The sequence below is a fragment of the Primulina huaijiensis genome, chromosome 11, assembly GCF_012295235.1.
Source record: "Primulina huaijiensis isolate GDHJ02 chromosome 11, ASM1229523v2, whole genome shotgun sequence".
Taxonomy (NCBI): Eukaryota; Viridiplantae; Streptophyta; class Magnoliopsida; order Lamiales; family Gesneriaceae; genus Primulina; species Primulina huaijiensis.
Window position 1 is genome coordinate 4,283,507 of NC_133316.1, and position 24,899 is coordinate 4,308,405.

Sequence of the window (24,899 nt, forward strand, 5' to 3'; positions counted from 1 at the left end):
CAAAAAACCTAATATCTCGCTACTCACATATCAATTATTCATTACGATTACGGATCATGGAATTTATGTATAACAATCACACATCAAAATAAATTGTCAGATTAATCGACATATAACTTTCATATAAATATATAAATAAATTATAAACCAAAAAATACTTGAACAAACAAGCATATTAAACTAAAATGCAGAAACATTACACTTTACAGTGATAAAATTGAAATAATAGAAATATCCCTTGAATCAGAAGTAAAAATGTAGCCTAGAGTTGTGGAGAGAAGATGAAAATCCCACACCTTTATCTAATTTCTTTCACATGAAGTTGATGTGGAGTAAAGAGAAGCCTAAAGAAAAACCCAAAAGTAGAATAAAATCTAATAATATTAGAAACATATTATGTCTATCAATAAGGAAACTAGTGTTTTATGGAATAAAACTCTATCAAATATTTCATTATCTCAATAATATATTCAGCTCTCCAAAAACCTTTAATGATTCAAATACCACAATTAATACACATAAAATATGGTATTATCACCGTAATTTTCGAGCTCCTAAAAGACAATCGCAAAGCAGTGACAAGGCGTGACCACACCTTGTTCCAAGACTCCTTCTGTTTTGATCATTCTTCCAAAGCTCTATCTTGGAAACTTCAGATGTGATAAAAATCACATGTTTAGCTCAAATTTGCTTCAAGACAATAAAATTTTCTCTTACAACAAAATAACAAAAAAATTTATCAATTAAATATGTCCAACAGCAGAAACAATAAAAAATTTGATAATAAAAATATGAATCGTTACGAGCTTTTATAAGTAGTATTCAACCTTGATTTTGGATTTTTTTACGTCATTGTACTCGGCTAAATCTTTAAACGATCTCGTATAAAAAGATGGGCCAAATTTCATACTTCCCAAGGCATGTTTAACTATGATATTGGATTTTATGTTTAGAATCACCAAAATTCTATTAGTGCAGCCATCTATCAATTATAGGATTTGGCCGTTTTTCCATCTTCACCAAATATAGTCATTAGTTAAATCTCGACGAGGTCAGACAAACATTTAAACACCAACAGGTGGAGCACGAAAAGCGACCGAAAAATTGAAGAGAAGCAGATGAAGAACAATGTAATTAAAAAAAATCAGCCTTGGTCACCATTACTAGAAGCAGAAGCCTTTGAATGTTCCACAGTCACAATCAACATTGAAACAACACATCTCCGTTTACCAAAAATCAAATGACTTTGAAAAAGTTTCCTCTGTTTTAGCATTAAAAGCATCCAAATATACTACATTTTTGAATGCCTTGCATCTATCTTCCAGATAACGAAAACCCGGAAATAATTGATCTCTTTGTAATCTCCATAGCTTCTTATGGAATTGTAGAACGAATATTGTTTCTCTACTTGGTCTCGTCTAAAATGCCCACGAGACATTTCTCCAATAAAACTTCTGCGTTAACCCAAGCATGGTGTTTATCTGTACAAAGAATCAGGATCGCAACTTTACGAGCTCCGGATGTTGTATATAATTTACTCAAACTGAAACTGAGAAAAAACTTAGGTAGTGGTAAAGGATACTGAATAACAATGTGCTGTTTCTCCCAACAGCTTTCTTCAGCATGTCCTCACCTAAGAAAATAACGTATAAAAATATCGTGAAAAGCTTTGCAAGCAGAACGCATCTCATATCAATATATGGGAACCAGTTAGACATTACAATAATTGTGGCATCACTAAACAAAAGTCCGTATAGATAAGCCAAGGAACACTACATTCCTTTAAGAAGAAACAAGAATAAAAACTCATTTAAATTCCAAACACTTCAAAATTAAGCAGCCAACAATTTATAAGAAATAATCAACATGAAATAAAAAGCATAAAACAAATTAAAAGGCTCTTCGAGGTTAAAATAATATGCTGTCCTTACCAATCATCCTTTAATCAATTTCGAAATCTTAAGATGGAGAAGAAAAACCCAAAGAAACATGGCTTGGCCATCCCACCTAGCCAAGCTAGACATTTATAGAAAATACAGACTAGATAGAGATGAGCATATCAATTAAAACTTTAAGCACATAAGCATCATGGAGATGTACTAGCAATAAAAACACTAGTTAACTTGAAGGTTTAAAGAAGCACGATCATGTCAAAGTGTAGCAGATCAACAGTTTCCCTTACTAATAAGCGATCGAAATATGGTGCTTGGTTTGCTATATGATTTAGAAGATTTAAGTCCACTATAGCATTTGATACAGATATTTTCACCTAAACATAGTATTTCTTTCATTGGTCAATGGTGAAAGGAAACAATTCCCCCCTTTCGACAATAACTAATTAATCTCTCCATTCTTACTTTTTTAGGAAAGTAAGGCACCTGACCCCGCATTCACATTTGTCGTCTATTAATTTGGTTTAATCATTTTCTTAGGATTAGAAGAAACTGAGAGTAGACTTTCCCAGAAATTTAGCTTTCGTACCCAAATGTAAGGGCGTAAGCCAATAAAATGGCAGGGAAATATAGCAAACGCTGGTACGTTCACGTCAACTCACAATCATACGAGGGTAAAGAAATACAAGAGTATCATAGACAAGAAAGTAATTAGGAACATTTTAAGGATGATAAAAGGTAGTGGAGGCTTGAGACGAACATTCATCGCTTCTACCTAAAACCCTAATCCTAATTCCAAAATCTTACACTAATAGAATAGAAACTCAATATCAGAATACACACATATGAATACATGCATAAGTACATATATATATGTATACATATATCTGACCCAAGGCGATCAATCTTAACTCCAATGCCGATTAGAAGTCCTAGTTTGGATTTGTTGAAACATATAATCAGATTATTCAAGTGCCATTGTAATTGAAGAAAGTGTGATATAGGTGGATTTTACATGTTTTTCAAGTTATGTGATGTCTCATTGTGTTGCACATATCATTTAGATTGCATGCATTTTGTGGTGTTTTGTCATTTGTTATGTTTTTAGTTGCTCATATGTCTCGTGGTTGAAAATGCAGGCAATTCGGGAATAAAAAGAAAAGAAGTGATCAAAGGCCGATAAATTTCCGCCCGGGCGGCTGGAAGATGTGGATTGGAGAAGAAGGCCGAAAGATATCCGCCAGGGCGGAAACTTATGTGCGCCCGTGCGGAAACTAATGTGCATCCGGGCGCATCGATGGGAAAAATAAAAGCATATTTACGAGGGACATCCGCCCGGGCGAAAGCCTATGTGCGCCCTGGCGCTTTTGATTTTTGGAAAGATTCTAGGGTCGATTTGTTACCTTATTTTGGAGCCCATGACTGCTATGGAAGGGTTTTTGGGACGAATTTGAAGGGGGGGGGGGGAGACATTATTCAGCAGCCACCAAGGAGCTTTGGAGAAGGGAGGAGCTTGGAGTGGAAGATTATCGAGATTCCAAGCATCGTTCTTCGCGTTTTTCTTCAAATCTAGTGTTTTTAATTTAGAATTTATTGTTTAAACATTCTTTTGCTTATTTTTACAATGAATTTTAGTAGCTAAACTTTTATATTTGTTGGGATTAAGGGGATCCTACCCCGAATCTTTGGTTTAATGCATTAATATTCGACGTTTGTTTTATGTTTGAGTATGTTATTATGTTCATTGCGTTATTAAGGCGTAGCTAACTTTAATAATAATCTCATATCGCGAGTGAGTTCGAGAGAATAACTTGTGCTAGGAACGGTTAGCATAGTCCGTGGATCTACAATTTACATAGAAATATGAAATTGGATACATGTTGATAATTATAGTCCTAAGGGTCGAAAGCTAGGGGATTTCATAGACCGAAATGCAATTCACCTTTGATAAATAATTAACGAGATTTAATTAATTCACTGAGTGGAATTAGTTTGGTACAGTTCGAGAGGGCGTGTTCAATTGTGTAGGAAATCCTGTCAAAAGCGTAAATAATTGTCGAGGTGAATTGGTTAAATTAGGGAGGGGTAGGTGAACCAGAATTCCCAACAAATTCATTTGTCATTGAATTTTAATTAATCATTTTAATCAATCATTTAATTTTTGAATATTGTAGTTAATTATTAGTTGCGTCATTTCAGTAGTTAACTATCAATCCAATTATCGTTGTTATAAAGTTGAATAGTTGAAAATAATAATTGTATAAATCGGTCTCTGTGGGAACGATACTCGTACTCTTGTACACTATATTATTACTTGACATCGTGCACTTGCGATTATTTTGAGCTTAAATATCATAAATTTTTACCAAGGATTTTACAGTGCAAGTTTTGCTCGATCAAGTTTTTGGCGCCGTTGCCGGGGACTGTTAATTCACAATTTTATTTTTAGTTATTTTCTTTAGCATTGCTTTATTTTTCTTGAGCTAACACTCCATATTCTATTCCAGATATCCTTTCCGATGTATGCCAAAGTCACTTGACGTGGAGCTTGAGCAGTTTGACCTTGAAATTGAAAGAACTTTCCGCAGAAGAAGACAGCAGCAGAGACTTAAGTAACTGATGGAGAAGCACAAATGCGAGCATAAGGAGGAACACCATAATGATATACATGTTGAGGTGCCACGCTGCATACCGATGCTAGAGTATGCCCAGCCTTCTTTGGATGGTGCACGCCCCAGCATTGTGAGGCCTATTGTGAGGGCGAACCAATTCGAAATCAAGCGAGCTATAATTCAGATGATCCAGAATACGGTCCAATTTGGGGGATCTGCGTTAGATGACCCAAACATACACATCGCAGATTTTCTTAAAATTTTGCGATACTTTTAAATTTAATGGAGTTTGATGATGCTGTTAGATTTCGTTTATTTCCTTTCTCCTTACGTGACAAAGCTAAAGCCTGGTTAAATTGTTTACCTGTAGATTCTATCATCACATGGGAGGACATGGCGAAAGCATTTCTCATTAGATACTTTCCTCTATCTAAGACCATGAAGCTGCCGGCAGACATCACCACATTTGCTCAATTCGAGCAGAAGTCTTTATATGAGGCATGGGAGCGCTTCAAAGATTTATTACGGAGATGCCCGCATCACGAATTGCCACTTGGGTTAGTCGTTCAAACATTTTATTATGGCTTGCTTACTCCTAATCGTACTATGATAAATGCTGCTGCTTGTGGAAACCTATTGAAAAAAACTGATGAAGAAAGATATGAGTTGTTGGAGGAGATGGTTGCTAGCAGCTATCATCCTCAATCTGAAAGGAACAACCAGCGGAGAAGTGCAGGAGTTCACCAGGTAACTGACCTTTCTGTTATTACTGCACAACTTGATGTCTTGAACAGGAAATTGGACAGCTTGAATATGGGTGGCACGGCCATGCGTCTTCAAAAGATATTTTGTGATAAGTGTGGAGGTGAACACTCTGCGAAAGACTGTCAAAATGGCAATCCCTTTTATGTGCAAGACGAGGCACCAGTGAATCAAGTGGGAGTCCAAAACAGTCCAAGGAATGATCCGTATTCGAACACACATAATCCTGGATGGAGGCAACATCCCAACTTCTCATGGGGTGGTCAAAACAGTCAGAATCGACCACAGGGAGGACCGCCGTATGGAAAACAACCGATGTACAGATATGATCCTCCTAGAGAAGAAAAGTCCAATTTGGAGCAGATGATGTCTAAGTTTATCTCATCAACCGAAACTAGACTCCAAACCAAGATGCATCGATAAAGGGGCTAGAAAATTAGAATGCCCAACAAATTCATTTGTCATTGAATTTTAATTAATCATTTAATTTTTGAATATTGTAGTTAGTTATTAGTTGCGACATTTCAGTAGTAACTTATCAATCCAATTATCGTTGCTAAAAGTTGAATAGCTGAAAATAATAATAATAATTGTATAAATCGGTCTCTGTGGGAACGATACTCGTACTCTCGTACACTATATTATTACTTGACATCAGCGAGCCATGACCACCATATTCCAGGACATGATGCACAAAGAGATCGAGGACTACGTCGACGATATAGTGGTGAAATCAGGCAAAGGGGAGAATCACATTGCAGTACTGGATCGGGTCTTCAAGAGGTGCCGAGCAATCGAGCAAAACTTGCACTGTAAAATCCTTAGTAAAAATTTATAATATTTAACCTCGAAATAATCGCAAGTGCACGATATCAAGTAATAATATAGTGTACGAGAGTACGAGTATCGTTCCCACAGAGACCGATTTATACACTTATTATTTTCAGCTATTCAACTTTTAGCAACGATAATTGGATTGATAGTTAACTACTGAAATGGCGCAAATAATAACTAACTACAATATTCAAAAATTAAATGATTGATTAAAATGATTAATTAAAATTAATGACAAATGAATTTGTTGGGAATTCTGGTTCATCTACCCCTCCCTAATTTAACCAATTAACCTAATTATTTACGCTTTTGACAGGATTTCCTACACAATTGAATACGCCCTCTCGAACTGTGCCAAACTAATTCCACTTAGTGAAGCAATTAAATTTCTTTAATTATTTATCAAAGGTGAATTGCATTTCGGTCTATGAAATTCCCTAGCTTTCGACCCTTAGGACTATAACTATCAACATGTACCCGATTTCATAAGTCTATGTAAATTGTAGATCAACGGACTATGCTACCCATTCCTAGCACAAGTTATTCTCTCGAACTCACTCGCGATATGAGATTATTATTAAAGTTAGCTACGCTTTAATAACGCAGTGAACATAATAACATACTCAAATATAAAACAAACGTCGAATATCAAAGATTCGGGGTAGGATCCCCTTAATCCCAACAATATAAACGTTTAGCTACTAGAATTCATAGTAAAAATAAGCAAAATAATGTTTAAACAATAAATTCTGAATTAAAAACTAGATTTGAAGAAAAACGCGAAGAACGATGCTTGGAATCTCGATAATCTTCAACTCCAAGCTCCTCCCTTCTCCAAAGCTTCTTGGTGGCTGCTGAATAATGTCTCGATTCAAGAAGTATAGTCAAGCTCAATTCACACCTTCAAACATCCCCGTTCCCCACTCTAGTTTTAATTTTCACCATCTTATCATGCATGCTTCTACGTCCAACATTCGTGCAAAGAGAATTCAACCTTTTAAATAAAACTTCATGTCTCTACCACAGTATGTGCTAAAAAAGTGCGAGTACACGAAAGACTGGGCATGTCTCATCACCTCATAATCATCCTTGGCTAACAAGTACTACTTCGAACACTGTCAGCTGACACACAACCAATGCAAAATGACCAAGACCAAATGCCAACGAATAAAATCAACAAAGCACCAAAAAGAAAGCAACAAAACAACACCCATCCCCCCCAATGCTGAAGTCGAGCAGTGTCCCCAATGCATCAGACGATATAAAAAGAGACAGAGAGTGCGCAGCAAAATGGATGCAATATAACCGAATCATGCAAAAAAAAAAAAAGAAATAAATAAAATTAACGAAAATAAATGCAAGAAATAAAATAAGGGACAGAAGTGACTCCCCTATCAATCATCCTCCTCCTCGTGGGCCTCCGGGGGAATGACGCCAACTCCCGGCTCTGGTGCATCGGCATAGTGAAACTGAAACGGTGGCGGGAAAGCTGACATAGGTGGTGGAATAAGAGCCGGATCGATACCAGTGTTGCTCAGCGATAAACGCAGCATGGCATCGGTAGCGGTTTGATATGTCTGGCTCACAGCCTGCCACTATAACTGATGGTCAGCAAATGCTGAAAATTCGTCCATCCGATCTTGAAGAAGGGGACGTCGAGGTCGCGGGGCTGGTGCTGGGGGCTGCTGTGGCAGTGGATCAAAAGTCAAGGTGTCCCATAAAGGGCCAAACTGAGGAAAAGCCTTCCGCCGTACTGCGGTCTTCTGTACCCAGCTGGCGTCATCTAGAGCTTTTGTTGGTGGCAACCCCTCATCATCATCCTAGAAAACTACCCCGGCGGCCGCACACAGCTCGGTGATAATGTGAGGAAAGAACAATGCCACATTAGGATTGTGAATGCTCAGTTTGATCTGTGAATAGATAATCTTTCCCACATTGATTGGTATAGCAATCATCAGCGCATAAAGCAACACCCACTCTCTTTCTGCACGTCGCTATTGTGCCCGACTGGCATCAATCGTGTGGTCAAAAATGCATACCACATCGCAACCGGGACTAACAAATACTTCTCAGCAAAACAAGTGTAGGATCCAGGTGTCTTCCACGGAGACCCCGGATAGCAAATTCTGGGCATCATCAATTCCAAGTCGGGGTTGGCTGCCCATGCCAAAAAACTGAATCATCCACATCAAGTGTTTCAAGCAACTTATTAATCTCTTCAGAACTATAATTCACCAGTTTCCCTCGCACAAATGCTTTATTATCGTCTCGCTCAGCCGCATTGGCATAAAATTCTCGAACTACCGGTGCCACCGCGGCTTGCGATTGGGCACAAAATTTTTCCCATCCTCGATTTGAAATCTGATTTAGAATTGAAAGTTGGGCCACAAGTTGAAAACCACGCTCTCGAATTGGAGCTCGATGTATTTTGGCATGTTCATAATGTTCTTTAGCGGCTTCATTAACAAACGAACGGGAAATACGAGAGGATGACGAAGAAACATCATGACTTACCCGTGCTTTCTTCGGAGGCATCGTGGATGATTTGTAAAAAAAAACCCCGGAACAGTAACCTATATGGTGTAGTGCCTATAGGTGTTTTAAAAGCAGTTTGGTAAAGCATGTCATTTACCTGTAGAGTTAGAGCATCGGGCATACTGGGCAACAAAAGTACTGAACTTTAATTTTACTGATACAGGTGAACGACGTCTGTTTCAATTGGATCAGTTGGATGAATTTCGGAATCTGGCAGATGATCTCGCAATGTCATACAAGTAGAAAACAAAGAGGGCTCGTGACAGGCGAATCATCGCAAGGGAATTCAAGGAAGGTGAATATGTCATACTCTACAACTCCCGGTTGCGAATGTCTCCTGGAAAAATTGAAGTCGCGATGGTCTGGTCCATTCGTGATTTCTAAACTATACCCATCGGGAGCTGTAGAACTGCAAGATGGAAAGGATGGAACGCTCACGGTCAATGCCCAGCGAACGAAGCACTACATAGGTGGCACAATTGAGCCACAACTTGGCATCACCCCGGTTCCAAGACAGTCCGAACTGAAACTGACCGACAGTCAAGCTCTCGACTATAAATTTAGAACTACCACTCTTCCCTTTATCTTGTACTTAATTCGATTTAATTATTTGAGTTTATTTATTTTACATATTTATTTGCCAAAAAAAAAAAGAAGTGTGGGCAGCGCACGAGGTCCGCCGGCCCGGGCGCGCCTCTTTTACAATTGAAAGCCGCAAGACATCCGCCCGGGCGGATCGCGGAATTTTTAAATTTGTAGACTCCACATTTTCTTCTCCCATTCGAACCCTACCTTCTCCCTCTTCAATTTTCGCCGCCACTCTAATTCTCACTCACGTGACCCCCTTTTTGTGCCGTTTTCAGGTCCAATTTCGTGTCACCATCCTCACCTAGCAACAAGGCGTGATTTTTCCGACGTCCCCCTTATCTTTTCTGACGGCCACTGCAAATTTCCGGCCACCACTGCGAATCTCCGGCCACCACTGAGTTTCCGGCCACGTCGTCTCCTTCCACTCTCTTACCGGTCAACCTCGGTCTTGCAAGAGTTTCCCCAAGCACAAGCTTCCCCGACGCTTCTCTTCCCGGATTCCGGCGAGCCATTCAAATTCTGACAACATAACTCCTATTCCAGGTTCTTTTTTCACAAATCATCCACGATGCCTCCGAAGAAAGCACGGATTTCAAAACAAGGATGGGAAAAATTTTGTGCCCAACCGCAAGCCGCGGTGGCACCGGTAGTTCGAGAATTTTATGCCAATGTGGCTGAGCGAGACGATAATAAAGCATTTGTGCGAGGAAAACTAGTGTATTAGAGTTCTGCAGAGATTAATAAGTTGTTTGAAACACCTGCTGTGGATGATTCAGTTTATTTGGCATGGACAACCAACCCCGACTTGGAATTGATGATGCGCAGAATTTGCTATCCAGGGTCTCCGTGGAAGACACCTGGATCCTACAATTCTTTCGCTGAGAAGTATTTGTTAGTCCCGTTTGCGATGTGGTATGCATTTTTTATTACACGTTGATGCCAGTCGGGCACACTAGCGACGTGCAGAAGGAGGTGGGGTGTTGCTTTATGCGCCGATGACCGCTATACCAATCAATGTGGGAAAAATTATCTATTCACAGATCAAACTGAGCATTCACAATCCTAATGTGGCATTGTTCTTTCCTCACATTATCGCCGAGCAGTGTGCGGCCGCCGGGGTAGTTTTCCAGGATGATGATGAGTGGTTGCCACCGACAAAAGCCATGGATGACTCCAGCTGGGTACAGAAGACCGCGGTATGGCAGAAGGATTTTCCTCGGTTTGGCCCTTTATGAGACACCTTGACTTTTGATCCACTGCCATAGCAGCCCCCATCACCGACCCCGTGACCTCGACATCGCTTTCTTCAGGATCGGATGGACCAGTTTGCAGCATTTGCTGACCATCAGTTACAGTGGCACGCTGTGAGCCAGACATATCAAACCGCTACCGATGCCATGTTGCGTTTATCGCTGAGCCACACTGGTATCGATCCGGCTCTTATTCCACCACCTATGCCAGCTTTCCCGTCACCGTTTCAGTTTCACTACGCCGATGCACCAGAACCGGGAGCTAGCGTCATTCCCCCGGAGGCCCACGAGGAGGAGGATGATTGATAGGGGAGTCACTTCTGTCTCTTATTTTATTTCTTGCATTTCTTTTCGTTAATTTTATTTATTTCTGTTTTTGTTGCATGATTCGGTTATATTGCGTCCATTTTGCTGTGCACTCTTTGTCTCTTTTTCTATCGTCTGATGCATTGGGGACACTGCTCGACTTCAGCACTGGGGGGATGGGTGTTGTTTTGTTGCTTTCCTTTTGGTGCTTTGTTGATTTTATTCGTTGGCATTTGGTCTTGGTCATTTTGCATTGGTTGTGTGTCAGCTGACAGTGTTCGAAGTAGTACTTGTTAGCCAAGGATGATTATGAGGTGATGAGACATGCTCTGTCTATCGTGTACTCGCACTTCTTTAGCACATACTGTGGTAGAGACATGAAGTTTTATTTAAAAGGTTGAATTCTCTTTGCACGAATATTGGACCTAGAAGCATGCATGATAAGATGGTGAAATTTAAAACTAGAGTGGGGAATGGAGATGTTTGAAGGTGTGAATTAAGCTTGACTACATTTTCTTGAATCGAGGTATCTATCAGCAGCGTAATATTACAAAAAAAAAGAAGAAAGATGGAGATGTAAGGTGTGTGTGAGCCGAATAAAGGAATGAAATCCTATTCCTGGCTAACGATGGAGATGTAAGGTTTGGGGAGCCGAATAAAGGAATGAAATCCTATTCTAGGATAAAAATGTAGAACACATGGATTTGAATCTGAAATGAATGGTTCTGGTATATTCCTTTTATTACTGTATTCTAATTCAGTCGAAAAAAATATTGGCTGCTGGTGGTTACTGAGTGCAGAGGAATATAGGAGAGTAAGATTTACACTAACAGGCTGATTTAAATCTTTTACAATGGTTGAGAATGGATCCCTCTGTCATATATGATGCTAGGACTAACGACACACACACACGTTCATGTTTCATTTGAAACAGTGTCTAGACCAAGGAAGGTGCGAAGAGTTGTGCTTTTGCATTGATCGATAAGGGAATGTGTTGAGTTTCGCTGAGGCAAATTGGGACCATGAACACACTGTTGAGCTGATATGTGTTATGTTCCGTTTGTCGTGTCACCTCTTTTGCTCGAGGATGAGCAAAAGATTAGCATTGGGGGGTTGATATAGGTGGATTTTACATGTTTTTCATATTATGTGATGTCTCATTGTGTTACACATATCGTTTAGATTGCATGTATTTTGTGGTGTTGTCATTTGTTATGTTTTTAGTTTCTCATATGTCTCGTGGTTGAAAATGCAGGCAATTCGGGAATAAAAAGAAAAGAAGTGATCAAAGGCCGAAAGATATCCACCCAGGCGGAAACTTATGCACCCGGGCGGAAACTTGTGTGCGCCTAAGTTTCCGCCCGGGCGCCTGCAAGATGTGGATTGGAGAAGAAGTCCGAAAGATATCTGCCCGGGCGGATGGGAAAAATAAAAGTAGATTTACGAGAGCCCGATGTGCGCCCGGGCGCATTTGATTTTTGAAAGATTCTAAGGTCGATTTGTTTCCTTATTTTGGAGCCCATGACTGCTATGGAAGGGTTTTTGGGAGGAATTTGAAGGGGGGAGATATTATTCAGCAGCCACCAAGGAGCTTTGGAAAAGGGAGAAGCTTGGAGATGAAGATTATCGAGATTCCAAGCATCGTTCTTCACGTTTTTCTTCAAATCTAGTATTTTTAATTTAGAATTTATTATTTAAACATTCTTTTGCTTATTTTTACTATGAATTCTAGTAGCTAAACTTTTATATTTGTTGGGATTAAGGGGATCCTACCCCGAATCTTTGGTTTTTCGACGTTTGTTTTATATTAGAGTGTGTTATTATGTTCATTGCGTTATTAAAGCGTAGCTAACTTTAATAATAATCTCATATCGCGAGTGAGTTCGAGAGAATAACTTGTGCTAGGAACGGGTAGCATAGTCCGTGGATCTACAATTTACATAGAAATATGAAATTGGGTACATGTTGATAGTTATAGTCCTAAGGGTCGAAAGCTAGGTTATTTCATAGATCGAAATGCAATTCACCTTTGATAAATAATTAAATAGATTTAATTACTTCACTGAGTGGAATTAGTTTGGCACAGTTCGAGGGGGCGTGTTCAATTGTGTAGGAAATCCTGTCAAAAGCGTAAATAATTGTCAAGAGGTCAATTGGTTAAATTAGGGAGGGGTAGGTGAACCAGAATTCCCAACAAATTCATTTGTCATTGAATTTTAATTAATCATTTTAATCAATCATTTAATTTTTGAATATTGTAGTTAGTTATTAGCTGCGCCATATCAGTAGTTAACTATCAATCCAATTATCGTTGCTAAAAGTTGAATAGTTGAAATTAATAATTGTATAAATCGGTCTCTGTGGGAACGATACTCGTACTCTCGTACACTATATTATTACTTGACATCGTGCAATTGTGATTATTCCGAGCTTAAATATTATAAATTTTTACTAAGGATTTTACAGTGCAAGTTTTGCTCGATCAAAGTGATATCATGATTTTAGCATAAAAAAGTCAAATTTTCAGTATGTGATGGCAACAAGATCATGATTTTAAAAATTTTGCAAAGACAAAATCTCAATGATACAGGATGCTAAACTAAATGACAGTCCAAATTATTGTAGTGGCGTCCATAGTAAAAAATGCTTAGGAAACCAAATGGAGTACTCATATGGTTACAGATTACAAAGGAATAATATCTCATAGGTTTTTTAGCCCTCCCATGCAACAAGGCAAACCCAGATGTCAGAAATGTGACAATATTCACTGTTTTATCTGTAAAAAGCCTTAATATGAATCACACAAACGCCATTTTAGAAGGACAAAAAATCGATTGAACACAATTAATAGCTACCTCCAGGATGAAACTTCATGTATGGTCCAATATTATAGACATGGCCTTTAAGAGCAGTCCACATGGAGCCCTCGGATTTGTGTTGTTTAACTTCATCGATAGTTATAAGTCTTCTATTTGATTGCCCATTCGATCCTGATAAAAGGTAATTTAAAACCAAAAGAAGTCAGCTACACATACTTGCTCTAGAATTTTTTCAACTTCAACTTTCATGGAGACAACATAAAAGGGATCACCCTATTAAAAATAGACATTGGAAGTAATTCTAGATATTTTAATATGTTCGATCAGCACTCTTCAGAAAAAAAATCCCAAAAAAGACACAACTGCATGTTGTGAGCAGAAGTACAGGCGGTGGAAATATAAAACATTGCTAATATAACGCGAAGAGACCAGTAATATTGTGATTGGGAATCAAATTATAAATCTATTACTACACATGGCAAAAATATTATCCAAATCTAAGGCAGACACCTAAGAAAACTGTCCAAAAAACACGGAGAGGAATTGGCATAAAGCATGCTAAAAGTTTCAATGCGGAGAAGAAAATGCCAATCATCTCATACCCTGAATAATCAGTTCCCATACATCTCAGTGTCAAGATATGGATTTGTTGGAAAGAATATTGATACAGATTTTATGGGATTAGATTGATTGTAATCCATAACTTGCAGGGATTTTATTCTAGTTGTAATTTATTCTGGATTAGGATGGTTTTCTTACCTTTAAAGGTGATATTCTTGTATATAAACAAGAGTATGTTCATTGATTTAGTGATTGAACCGATCCGATTTCTTAATTATGACGGACGGCACTAGAAAAAAATTCCAAAACCGATGTGCACTCCACTGAGCATTCAGCCATCGTTTTAATTGGTGATTTGCAAAATATTCACGTTGCATATCAACTGAATGAAAAAAATTATTTGAAGTGGTCGCAGCTCATTCGAACAACATTGAAGGGATGTGGAAAGTTGAGCCATGTACTTGGCACAGGGCCAGATTCAAAAGACCCGAAGTTCGCAGCATGGGACGAAACAGATTCCCTAGTGATGTCGTGGTGTTGAACTCGATGATTCCATAAATAAGTGATACATGCATGTTCCTTGGTACACCCAAAGAAATCTGGGATACAATCAAGCAAACATATTCAAAGGTTCATGATGCAGCCCAGATCTATGAAATCTAAACCAAAATCTCAGCCACTAAACAAGGGACCCGTACCATAACTGAATATTCTTATCTGTTACAAGGCTTATGGCAAGAGTTGGACCACTATCAATGTACCGAGATGAAATGCAGTTCAGATGCTACTGTTCTCAAGAGATTCATTGAAATGGAGCGGATTTACGATCCTTGCATGGCTTAATATTGAATTTTGTAAGCATACAGATCTTGGGGAAGGAAGATTTACCATCCTTACACGAAGCCATCTCAATCATCCGTACTGAAGAAGGAAGGAGAAGTGTTATGCTTGAAAATCATGCCTCAAATGGATCGGCCTTGGTTAAATCAGCCCATCACCAGCCCCTTGGAGGAGACAATAGCCTGCAGTATTATCGAAACCTCCACTCAAGCAGTCAAAGGATTCTCTTTGGTGCAGTTACGGCAGGCAGTCAGGCCATACCAAAAAGACTTGCCGGAAATTGAATGGGATTCAGCAAGAATGAGAAAGACAAGGGCAAGCCCATATGGCTAATGGTCATTCAGGGAGCGAAGAACATACACCACATCCCACATTCAACAAGGAAGACATTGAGAAATTAAATTTTTTTGGGAACTCTTGAAGGACTATCTGGAGCAGGTACACGTTCACTAGCATTTTCAGGTATATCCTCTACCTCTTGTCATTATAATGCTTCAAATCTCAACACATGGGTAATGGATTCAGGGGCCACCAACCATATGATTTTTTGCTCTAAAAAATTCATCATTTACAAACCTTGCTCTAGCCAAAAGAAAATCACAGTAGCCAATGGTTACAAAATCACAGTTGCTGGCCAAGGAGATATTTACGTAAATTATAATCTCACCCTTAGAAATGTTCTTCATGTTCCCAGATTTCTTGCCAACTTGGTCTCTATTAAAAGACTCACCAAAGATTTTAACTGTGATGTGATTTTCTACACATCTCATTGTATATTTCAGGAACTTGGCACAAAGAGGAAGATTGGGCATGCTAGTGAACGAGAAGGTCTTTACCATCTGGGAGAAAGTTATGCGCATGCTGCCAGTGTTGCTAGTTCCTACTGATTATCGTTTTTTCCTGCCGTTCCAAATAAAGATAAAGTTTGGCTTTATCTCCGTCGCTTAGGTCACCCGTCAATTAATGTTCTGAAATTTATGTTTCCATCGTTGGTTAATGAGTCTTTGGTTAAGAATTTTCATTGTACTGAATGTGAGCTTGCTAAACACGCATTCTTCTTTCCAATCAGTAATACAAAGTCTTTTGCCCCATTTTCTCTTATTCATAGCGACCCCTAATGTTTCTGGGGCACGATGGTTTGTGTCGTTTATTGATGGCTGTACTCAAGTGATTTGGATATACCTCATGAAAAATAAGTGTGATGTCAGCACCATTTTTCAAAATTTCTCACATGGTCAAAACTCAATTTGAGGTTGGAATAAAAACATTTCGATCCGATAATGCTAGGGACTACTTTAATCAATTTTTTTCTCCTTTCTTCAACACGAGATTATTCATGAATATCTTTTGTTCATACCCCCCAACAAAATGAGTGGCTGAATGGAAAAATTGCCACCTTCTTGATGTCACGAGGGCATCCTAATTTCACAAAAATGTACCCAAGCAATTCTAGGGAGAAACTGTTCTCACATCAGCTTATCTCAAAAACCAACTTCCAACAAAAGTTCTTGAATTTAAAAGCCCTTTAGAAACCCTCACTATATTTTTTCCCAACTTTACTGCCTCGAACAATTTGATTCCTTGAATCTTCGGCAGTGTTGCATTTGTTCACATTCATCCACACAAGGCGCAAACTCGATCCCCGAGCTTTTAGGTGTGTCTTCATTGGATATTCCTCCTCTCAGAAAGGGTACAGATGTTTTCATTCTCCCACAAAACGATAATTGTCTCAGCAGATGTCACCTTTGATGAGTCAACATCCTACTTTCCAAGTACCTATCTTCCGGGGGAGAATTTGGCAGAAGATAGATAACACGAAACGTTTCTTTTGAATTTCCTAGTCATAGTCTATCTAATCCCATCACCATGTCATCAACATTTGTTGATAATCCAAACCCTAAACAGAACGATAAAGGAACGAGGAACTCAAGACATTACACAACCACTACAAGTTTATTCCAGAAGGCCAAGACTTGACACTTCAGCCAAAAATCTTCGATCTTCTCCTATTCGAGCTGTAGTTCAATCACCTGAAATGCACCACAAATTAGTTCAACATCAACCAACTAGTGATCCTATGGAGGAAGATACCGTAACATCACCAATCCCCGAGGAACCAACCCATACCTCATCAGTGCCAAATGATTCTGATTTACTAATATCACTTAGGTAGGAAATTAGAGCTTGTACCAAACATCCATTGCATAGTTTCCTATCCTACCAGAATTTAGCACAAAGTTCACTCCATTCCCATTCCCAAAAATTTAACTGAAGCACTAGGAAACGAGAAGTGGGAGAATGCCATGAAAGTGGAAATGGAAGCGTTGGAACGAACTAAAACATGGGATTTGGTTGAGAAGCCTAAAGGGAAGAAAACGGTTGGATGTAAATGGGTCTTCATTGTTAAATACAGGTCAAATGGTTCAGCGGAAAGATACAAGGCACGATTGGTTGAGAAAAGATATACTCAGACCTATGGCAATGACTACGCGGAAACTTTTGCTCCAGTGGCAAAAATGAATACAGTTCGGGTTTTGTTGTCACTGGCAACCAACTTTGGATGGAACTTGCAGCAGTATGACGTAAAAAATGCCTTCTTACATGGTAATCTTGAAGAGGAAATTTATATCGAAATTCCCCTAGGTTTTAAATCTACAGATGGGATGACTTGCAAGTTAAACAAGGCACTATATAGACTTAAACAATCTCCAAGGGCCGGATTTGGAAAGTTTACAAACATGATGATTGCATCGAGTTATAAACAAGGTCAAGGGAATCATACATTGTTTGTGCGGCATTCGAAGATAGGGGAGTGATTACGTTACTTGTATACGTGGATGATATCATAGTAACTGGGAATGATTCCGAAGAAATGCAAAGATTGAGACTGTGCTTAGAAAAGGAATTCGACATAAAGGATCTTGGTAGACTAGGAATTGAAGTGGCTCATTCGAAGAAAGGAATCTTTATGTCACAAAAGAAATATGTTATGGATTTATTGACAAAACCGGGATGTTGGGATGTAAGCCAGCCGAGACACCCATCGAGCTAACCACGGGTTATGTGATGCACCAAAAGAAGCAGTAGTGGGTAAGAATTCCTACCAAAGACTTGTAGGAAGGTTGATTTATTTAACTCACACAAGACCCGACATTTCTTATGTCGTAAATGTATCCAGTCAGTTCATGCATAATCCAAAGGAAATGCATCTCAAAGCTATTAACAGAATTCTAAGGCATTTAAAGGGGAAAAGGACTTTAGTTCAAGAACAGGGAAAACATGACAGTGGAAGCCTACACAGATGCGGACTATGCGGGTCTATAGTTGATCGAAAATCAACCTCGGGCTACTGCACATTTCTGGGTGGAAATATTGTACCATGGAGGAGTAAAAAACAGGATGTGGTAGCAAGGTCAAGTGTGGAGTTTAAATTTAGATAAATGGTGCTGGGATATGTGAGCTGTTATGATTAAAAATAATCTTGGATGATTTACGAATCGAGTTGATAAGTCCTATGAGATTATATTGTGATAAGAAGTCAGCGATTAGCATTGCACATAACCCCGTTCAACATGATCGAACCAAACACATTCAAATGGACATATATTTTATAATGAAGAAGTTGGATAAATGACTGATTTGCACACCGTTCATCTCATCTAAAGATCAATTGGTAGATATATTTACAAAAGGGCAACCGAGTAACATATTCCAAAAAATGGTTAGCAAGCTTGGAATGGACGAAATCCATTCACCTGCTTGAGGGGAAGTGTCAAGATATGGATTTGTTGGAAAGAATATTGATACACATTATGTAGGATTAGATTGATTGTAATCCCCGACTTGGTGGGATTTTATTGTAGCTGTAATTTATTATTGATTAGGATAGTTTCCTTTATCTTTAAGGGTGATATTCTTGTACATAAACAAGTGCATGTTCATTGATTTAGTGAGTCTCATATATATTTTATTATGTTAATTCACACTCAACCCTCAATCTGATTTCATTATTTTCAAGTTGAATTATTGTAATGACTCGAATCCTTATTTGAATGAAGTACTAATTAAAACATGATTAAATAGTTGTTAATTAAGCATTATTAAGGAATTCATTAATTGAGGATCAACATGTTGGGATCCACCGAATTTAAAATTGACCACTCAATTTTCTTCATATTACATTATCCCGAGAAATCAAACTAGACGAATGAGATTATAACACGTGATAGATAAGATTGAGTTTGGATCTTCTGAACTAATCCGCATACAGCCCATAAATGGAAGATGATTTCATTTGTTTCCTACACCGCTTTCCCCCCAGTTACTTTCTCTCGAGTTCTAACCATATACCTTAGGGGTGTGTTTGGTTGATGTGATTAAATAAGGATAGATGAATAATTACATATTTATCTAATGTTTGGTTAAAATTTTAAGATATATTAATAATCATTTTGACCCGGTTTAAAACCTAATTTTATGATTAATTATTTGATTATTAATCTAACAAATTAAGTGGGATAAGTTATCAACACACTACAAATTATATTTTTATCCTCTTATCTCTAATGAAAATAAATATTTATTAAATTCTAATTTATTGTGTTTAATGATTACCGTAATATTTTCAAATATATTTCTAATAAATATATTTAAATTAATTTCAATAAATGTAAATTATAATTATAAATATTTAATTATCTATCCAATTATTTTAAGAATATATATTTAATTAGCATTTGGGGCATTTTGGTCATTACAATAAAATTTACAAAATTAATACATCATTTTAAAATCATACCAAACACCATGTTATTTATCCCACCATACTATTAATCCATATATCTCATTTTTTAATCACTCGAATTATTAATCATTTACTTATCCTATCACACGTACCAAACGGAGCATAGGTTTTCTAGCCAGTTATAAGATAGTGTCCGGAAGCTTCGGAGCTAGAGTCGACTCGAGGAGAGGTCGGCAAACCGGGAGACTCAGATCGAGACGTCATCAGCGAGCTGATGATGGACACAGGTATAATCATAAAGCCTTAAATAGCAATTTAAGGATTATTAAGAAGAACTTTGAACCATGTTTTGTAATTTTGGATCTAGCATGATAGTAATTTCAACATGTTGGTATTGTGTAGGTTCAGACGAGTAAACTTTTTGTCAGATTGTTTTAGCGAGGTATGTGAGATACCGACTGAGATATCCAAACGTATTATACACACTTATATGTTGCATGATACATGTTTTACTGTTTTGACATATTATGCTACTTATCACGTTGAGCCTGATATCTTTTGAGATATACCTCGTTTGTTGGTGCCGCTCAGCCCTGTTCTGTATTGTGGACGGTTGGGTATCGAGAGCTACAATGTCCAACGGACCAGCGGGCTTTGATGACCCAGGACATGGTAGGTCCACGTCTTGATGATGAGTGTGAGAGCCTAAACATGCCTAGGACAGATCAGAGAATCGTCAAGCGAGTTACGTGAATACCAAGCATAGACCCCTACAGTTTTAGCCAGTAGAAAAAATTTACCTTAAAGTTTCAGCATTCTGCAGGGTGATGAGATTTGGACTTAAAAGAAAATTAGACCCAAGATTCATCGGACCTTTCGAGATCTTGGAATGTATTGGAAATTTGGCGTATCGATTGAATTTACCGTCGTATCTGTCCAGTATTCATAATGTCTTTCGTGTATTATTGCTACGAAGGTGTGTAGCAGATGAATATCACCTTCTTGATCCAATAGAAGTTCAACTTGAAGAAGACTTGGCTTATGTCGAGAAGCCACTTTTGATCCTGGGTAGGAAAGAGAAGAAGCTCAGAATCAAGACCATTCCACTTTAGTGCAATGGCAACACCGAGGTACCGCATAGGTAACTTGGGAGTTAGAGAGTCGTATGTGCTCAGAGTATCCGTATTAATGAGATACGTGGTGTACTGACTAAGATATCCAAGCGTAGTATACACACTTATATACTGCATATTTATCTGTTGCATGTTACATATTTTACTGCTTTGACATATTATGCATGACATATAACATTTGGCCTGATATCTTTTGATATATACCTTGTTTGTGGGGCCGCTCAGCTTTTTTTTGTATTGTGCATGGTTAGGTATCTAGACACATGTCCGACGGGACCCGCGGGTCTGATGATCTTGGACATTATAGGTCCACGTCTTGATGATGAGTGTGGGAGCCAAAACATGCATATGGTAGATCAGATACACACTCAGGCGTCTCTAGACTGAGCATGAGATTCTTGACTCAATCCTTGATATCCGAGCATATTGAATTTCACATGCATCATGAGTTTGTATACTTGTACATTCTCGTATTTGACGATTGTCACTCACGTCCTTGTTTTCATTTTGGACACCTAATTCCACGGGGCAGGTCTTAGATTGGACGATTCAGGTGGCCAGAGCAGTTGGGTTTTCGGATGTGATCTAGTAGATTATTTTGTTTCTCGTATTCTCGTGTATGATTATGATTTCGATTTGATTGTATTAACGATTAAAACTGAGATTATTTTTATATTTTCGTTTGGGTTGTACGTTGTTTAATTGTTTGAGAAATTATTTGGTTTACGTTGTTTAATTGTTATTTTAATTTTGAATGCTTATTAGTCTGTTTAGTAGTGACTCAGGTAAGAGCGCTACTACAATTATCAATGCACTTTAGGGCAAATTACGTTAGTTATGAGTGATTTAAAGAAAACTACACGAGGAAAAATGGCCAACAGTGCTTCTCAGAGGAAAGATGAGAAACATCAAAAAGAAAGATTTAATGGAACTCTTAAGTATTCAAACGAGTAACTGACCAGCACTAACTTTAGCTGACAACATCTTAACATCAGGCACCCAGACTCTTAAAATCACTATTGAAATATTCTCGTTTTCAAAAATAATGGCAAAACAACCAAGTTCCAAAAATAAATTTTTAAGTTTGTGCGCAGCTAAATTTCATCGGAAATCAGGATCATAGAATTCGTGCAACACCAAACACCCAATCAAAAATCCACAAAATGGTCATAACCTGCCAGGTCAGGATGCGTTCTTGTGAGCTTAAGCCAGTCCAGTGGGCTATACCCTATCTCATAAGGAACCTTTCTTCGGGGCATGGGCTTCTTCACAAGAGTTTTCTGTTCCAGCGGCTCCTTACTTGAACTTCCAGCAACCTCTTTTAAATCCAACTTGGGCCGCTCATTCATTACTTTCTGAGTTGATGCATCAATGACATTAAAAGTCAACGTACCTACAGTTTTCTGAGAAGGAACACCAACTTTCCATATACTACCACTATCTCGACTACCATTAGCATTTTTATCGTTTATACGAATTCCACCAATACCCACGGCAACATGCTGATCTTCAACACCACCTACAGGCTTCTCAACCTCGTCACGTGAACCATATTTAAATTTTTAACAGAAAGAACAACTGCAAGTTAAAGAAGAAAAACAAGATGAAGGTGTATAAGCTCTGAAACTTGGCAAAGGCCAAGAGGGAATGAGCAAGGCAGTTGTTCCCCTCAAATGAAAAGAGATACTCGTGGGAAAAAAATAAAATAATCCCGTCTACTGGAAACATATTAGAAATCACCCTAATGTGTAAGCCAAATAAAACACTTCTTGACAAAAGTTTGCGCATCCCAACTGCCCGTATCAAGAAGTACCAGATTTTTTTCAAAGATCGATACTTTATCAACGAGAAGATACAATATATCATGAAAACACGAAAAACTTACTCGACAAAAGGTAAAATCATCCCCATCAGCCATTGTAGCCTGAACGACGAGTCCAAGAAGTGGCAGCCATTCTTTCCCTTAGAGGATTCAATCCCTTCATCAAACAGAAGAATCAAGTAAATAATGGACCAAGGCTTCGAATATTTCAACTATAAAAAATCGAATTCAACAACCCATCATAGGATCAAATGAATATTTACTGGCAGACGACCTCTAACAAGAGCATTCAGCTTAAAATTCCGAAAATTACCTGTGAATTCTCTTCTGGGTTCCTAACTATACAAAACGGTATTTGTCAAAAATTAATTTTTTAAAAAATCTTCTCTGTAATCTCACCGATTCACATAAACAAAGAAACTTAAACAAGAATATAGAACACGCACACCACACCAATTATATATGTAGGCAGGTGGAGGAGGCGTGGCTGCCTACTTTTTTGAGTTTCCTGGTCTCAGCAGCTTCAGGTGAAGATCAAGCAACAGCTAATTTGATCCTTTTTCTTGTTATTATTATACAACACAAAATCTGGAATCAATTGCTTGAAGTCCTTCCTTTTAATTTGTATGGTTGATTTAATATAACATTAAAAATAAGATATTCTACCGAGAGTTTAACCAATATTTTTGGGTAAGTTAAAAAAGTAGGAGTGAGATAGAAAGTATTTAAAAAATAAGGACTCTGACTTTTTTTTTTAAGAAACAAGGAGTTGATTTTTGATTATTATACTAACAGCAATTAAACTTAATTAATTCTCCTTTTTTTTTCTTCTCGATCGACACACATCTTCTCTCAATTAAAATTTACAAGTCTTTTTTCTCAAATCGAGATATTGAATAGACCCAACAATCAATGGTCGACCATTGTTTGGTCGACCAATTGTTGGTTAAAGACCAAAGCAATGGTCGACCAACAATTGTTGGTCGACCGCAATTTGGTCTTTGACCAGACCAACATGTTGGTCGACCAACATGTTGGTCATGTTGGTCTTTTGACCAAATCAATGATCGACCATTGGTCGACCAAAAGTTTGGTCGATTCACGCTTGTGTCGACTAAAACGAGGTCAAAATTTTCTTTTTCAATTAGTCGATCGATCAACGAAAATAAACAATAAATCGAAATAAATGTTAATATTATCAGATTATTAGTCATTACGTCGATTTGTATTGAGAATTATAATCGGAAAGGAAATGAAAATGGGGTCGACGGAGAGGATTTAGGTTGAGTCGACTGATGAGAATAAATTACGTGTTTAAAATAAATGTATATATAAAATCAAATTTAATGATGTATTTACACTTAAAACACAAGGACATTTAAGTAAATTGAGTCATGGATCCTTTTTTTTAAATACTTCAAAATGAACTCCCTTTTACCCAAATTTCCCTATTTGTTTGATTGTAATTATATGCATTTATTTAAATAAAGGGTTAATCGGGCTAAACTAATGCTTTGATATTTTAAAGGGTAAAAACAGTGTTTAAATATTATTTTTTTAAAAAAATTGTTATGTGACAAGCTATCAAAAAAAATAATAATAATAAAAAATTTGAAATCCATGGATTCAATACAAAAAAATATCTTGATATGAACAAGATGAGATTAAAATCAGAATTTGTTATTCCATAAACATATTTATATATTGTTCTATTTANACGGATCCACGTAGACAATATACAGTTAATTTGCGGGACGTCACCTCGTCACGAACACTCGTTAAGTAGGCGTCGGGAGGGTTCCCGACGTAGACACTCCGACGATCAAGTCAGTAAGCAGTTCCAAGAAAACTCAGAGAACTAAAGAACTTTTATAAAAATGAAAGCATACCTTGAATTGTCCGAAACTTCCTCTATTTATAGATTCTTAAGGGCGTCTAATGGGCTTGGTCTTTTACAAGTATAATCAATATTTTGGACTTCAATAGTGCTAAACCCAATTGATTTTATTAACCCAACAAATAATTAGTCTTATACCCATCAAATACGATCTAGATTTTTATTTGTGAAACCGATCAATTATATCTATATTTATAATTAAAAATACTACTTTTGACATAAAAATTAATATTTTTTCATGAGTGATTATCTGTATTACAAAATTGACCTATAAAACCGTCTCACGTGTGTTTTTGTGTTCTTG

General features: G+C 37.7%; 1 protein-coding gene and 1 non-coding gene across 5 annotated transcripts; both read right to left on the reverse strand.

The window, feature by feature from the left end:
* Nucleotides 1-1,254: 1,254 nt before the first annotated feature.
* Nucleotides 1,255-23,335, reverse strand: LOC140987248 (cytochrome b5 domain-containing protein RLF-like). 4 transcript variants are annotated; one of them, XM_073455684.1, is made up of 6 exons: nt 23,194-23,332; nt 22,762-22,855; nt 22,051-22,411; nt 13,635-13,769; nt 1,583-1,633; nt 1,255-1,481 (listed from the first exon to the last, which is right to left on the reverse strand). In XM_073455684.1, exons 2-6 carry the CDS (start codon nt 22,792-22,794, stop codon nt 1,405-1,407), a joined length of 657 nt encoding a protein of 218 aa, XP_073311785.1. In that variant the 5' UTR covers nt 22,795-22,855; nt 23,194-23,332; the 3' UTR covers nt 1,255-1,404. The 4 variants fall into 4 exon arrangements, with proteins under 4 accessions (XP_073311785.1, XP_073311786.1, XP_073311783.1 ...); XM_073455682.1 differs by having other exon boundaries at nt 1,373-1,481; nt 1,562-1,633; nt 23,194-23,335; XM_073455683.1 differs by lacking the exon at nt 23,194-23,332 and adding an exon at nt 23,012-23,184 and having other exon boundaries at nt 1,373-1,481; nt 1,562-1,633.
* Nucleotides 4,947-5,052, reverse strand: LOC140989092 (small nucleolar RNA R71). The gene has a single exon (XR_012177437.1). It is a non-coding gene; the product is annotated as a small nucleolar RNA R71 (small nucleolar RNA).
* Nucleotides 23,336-24,899: the final 1,564 nt, after the last annotated feature.

Excerpts from the sequence above, each read along its gene's own strand:
- LOC140987248 (XM_073455682.1), bottom strand. The coding sequence starts at position 22,794 with ATGGCTGATGGGGATGATTTTACCTTTTGTCGA. Across the intron at positions 22,412-22,761 it reads ATGATTTTACCTTTTGTCGA|GTTGAGAAGCCTGTAGGTGG; the intron begins GTAAGTTTTTCG and ends TCACGTGACGAG. Across the intron at positions 1,482-1,561 it reads TATCCTTTACCACTACCTAA|ATAAACACCATGCTTGGGTT; the intron begins GTTTTTTCTCAG and ends TTCTTTGTACAG.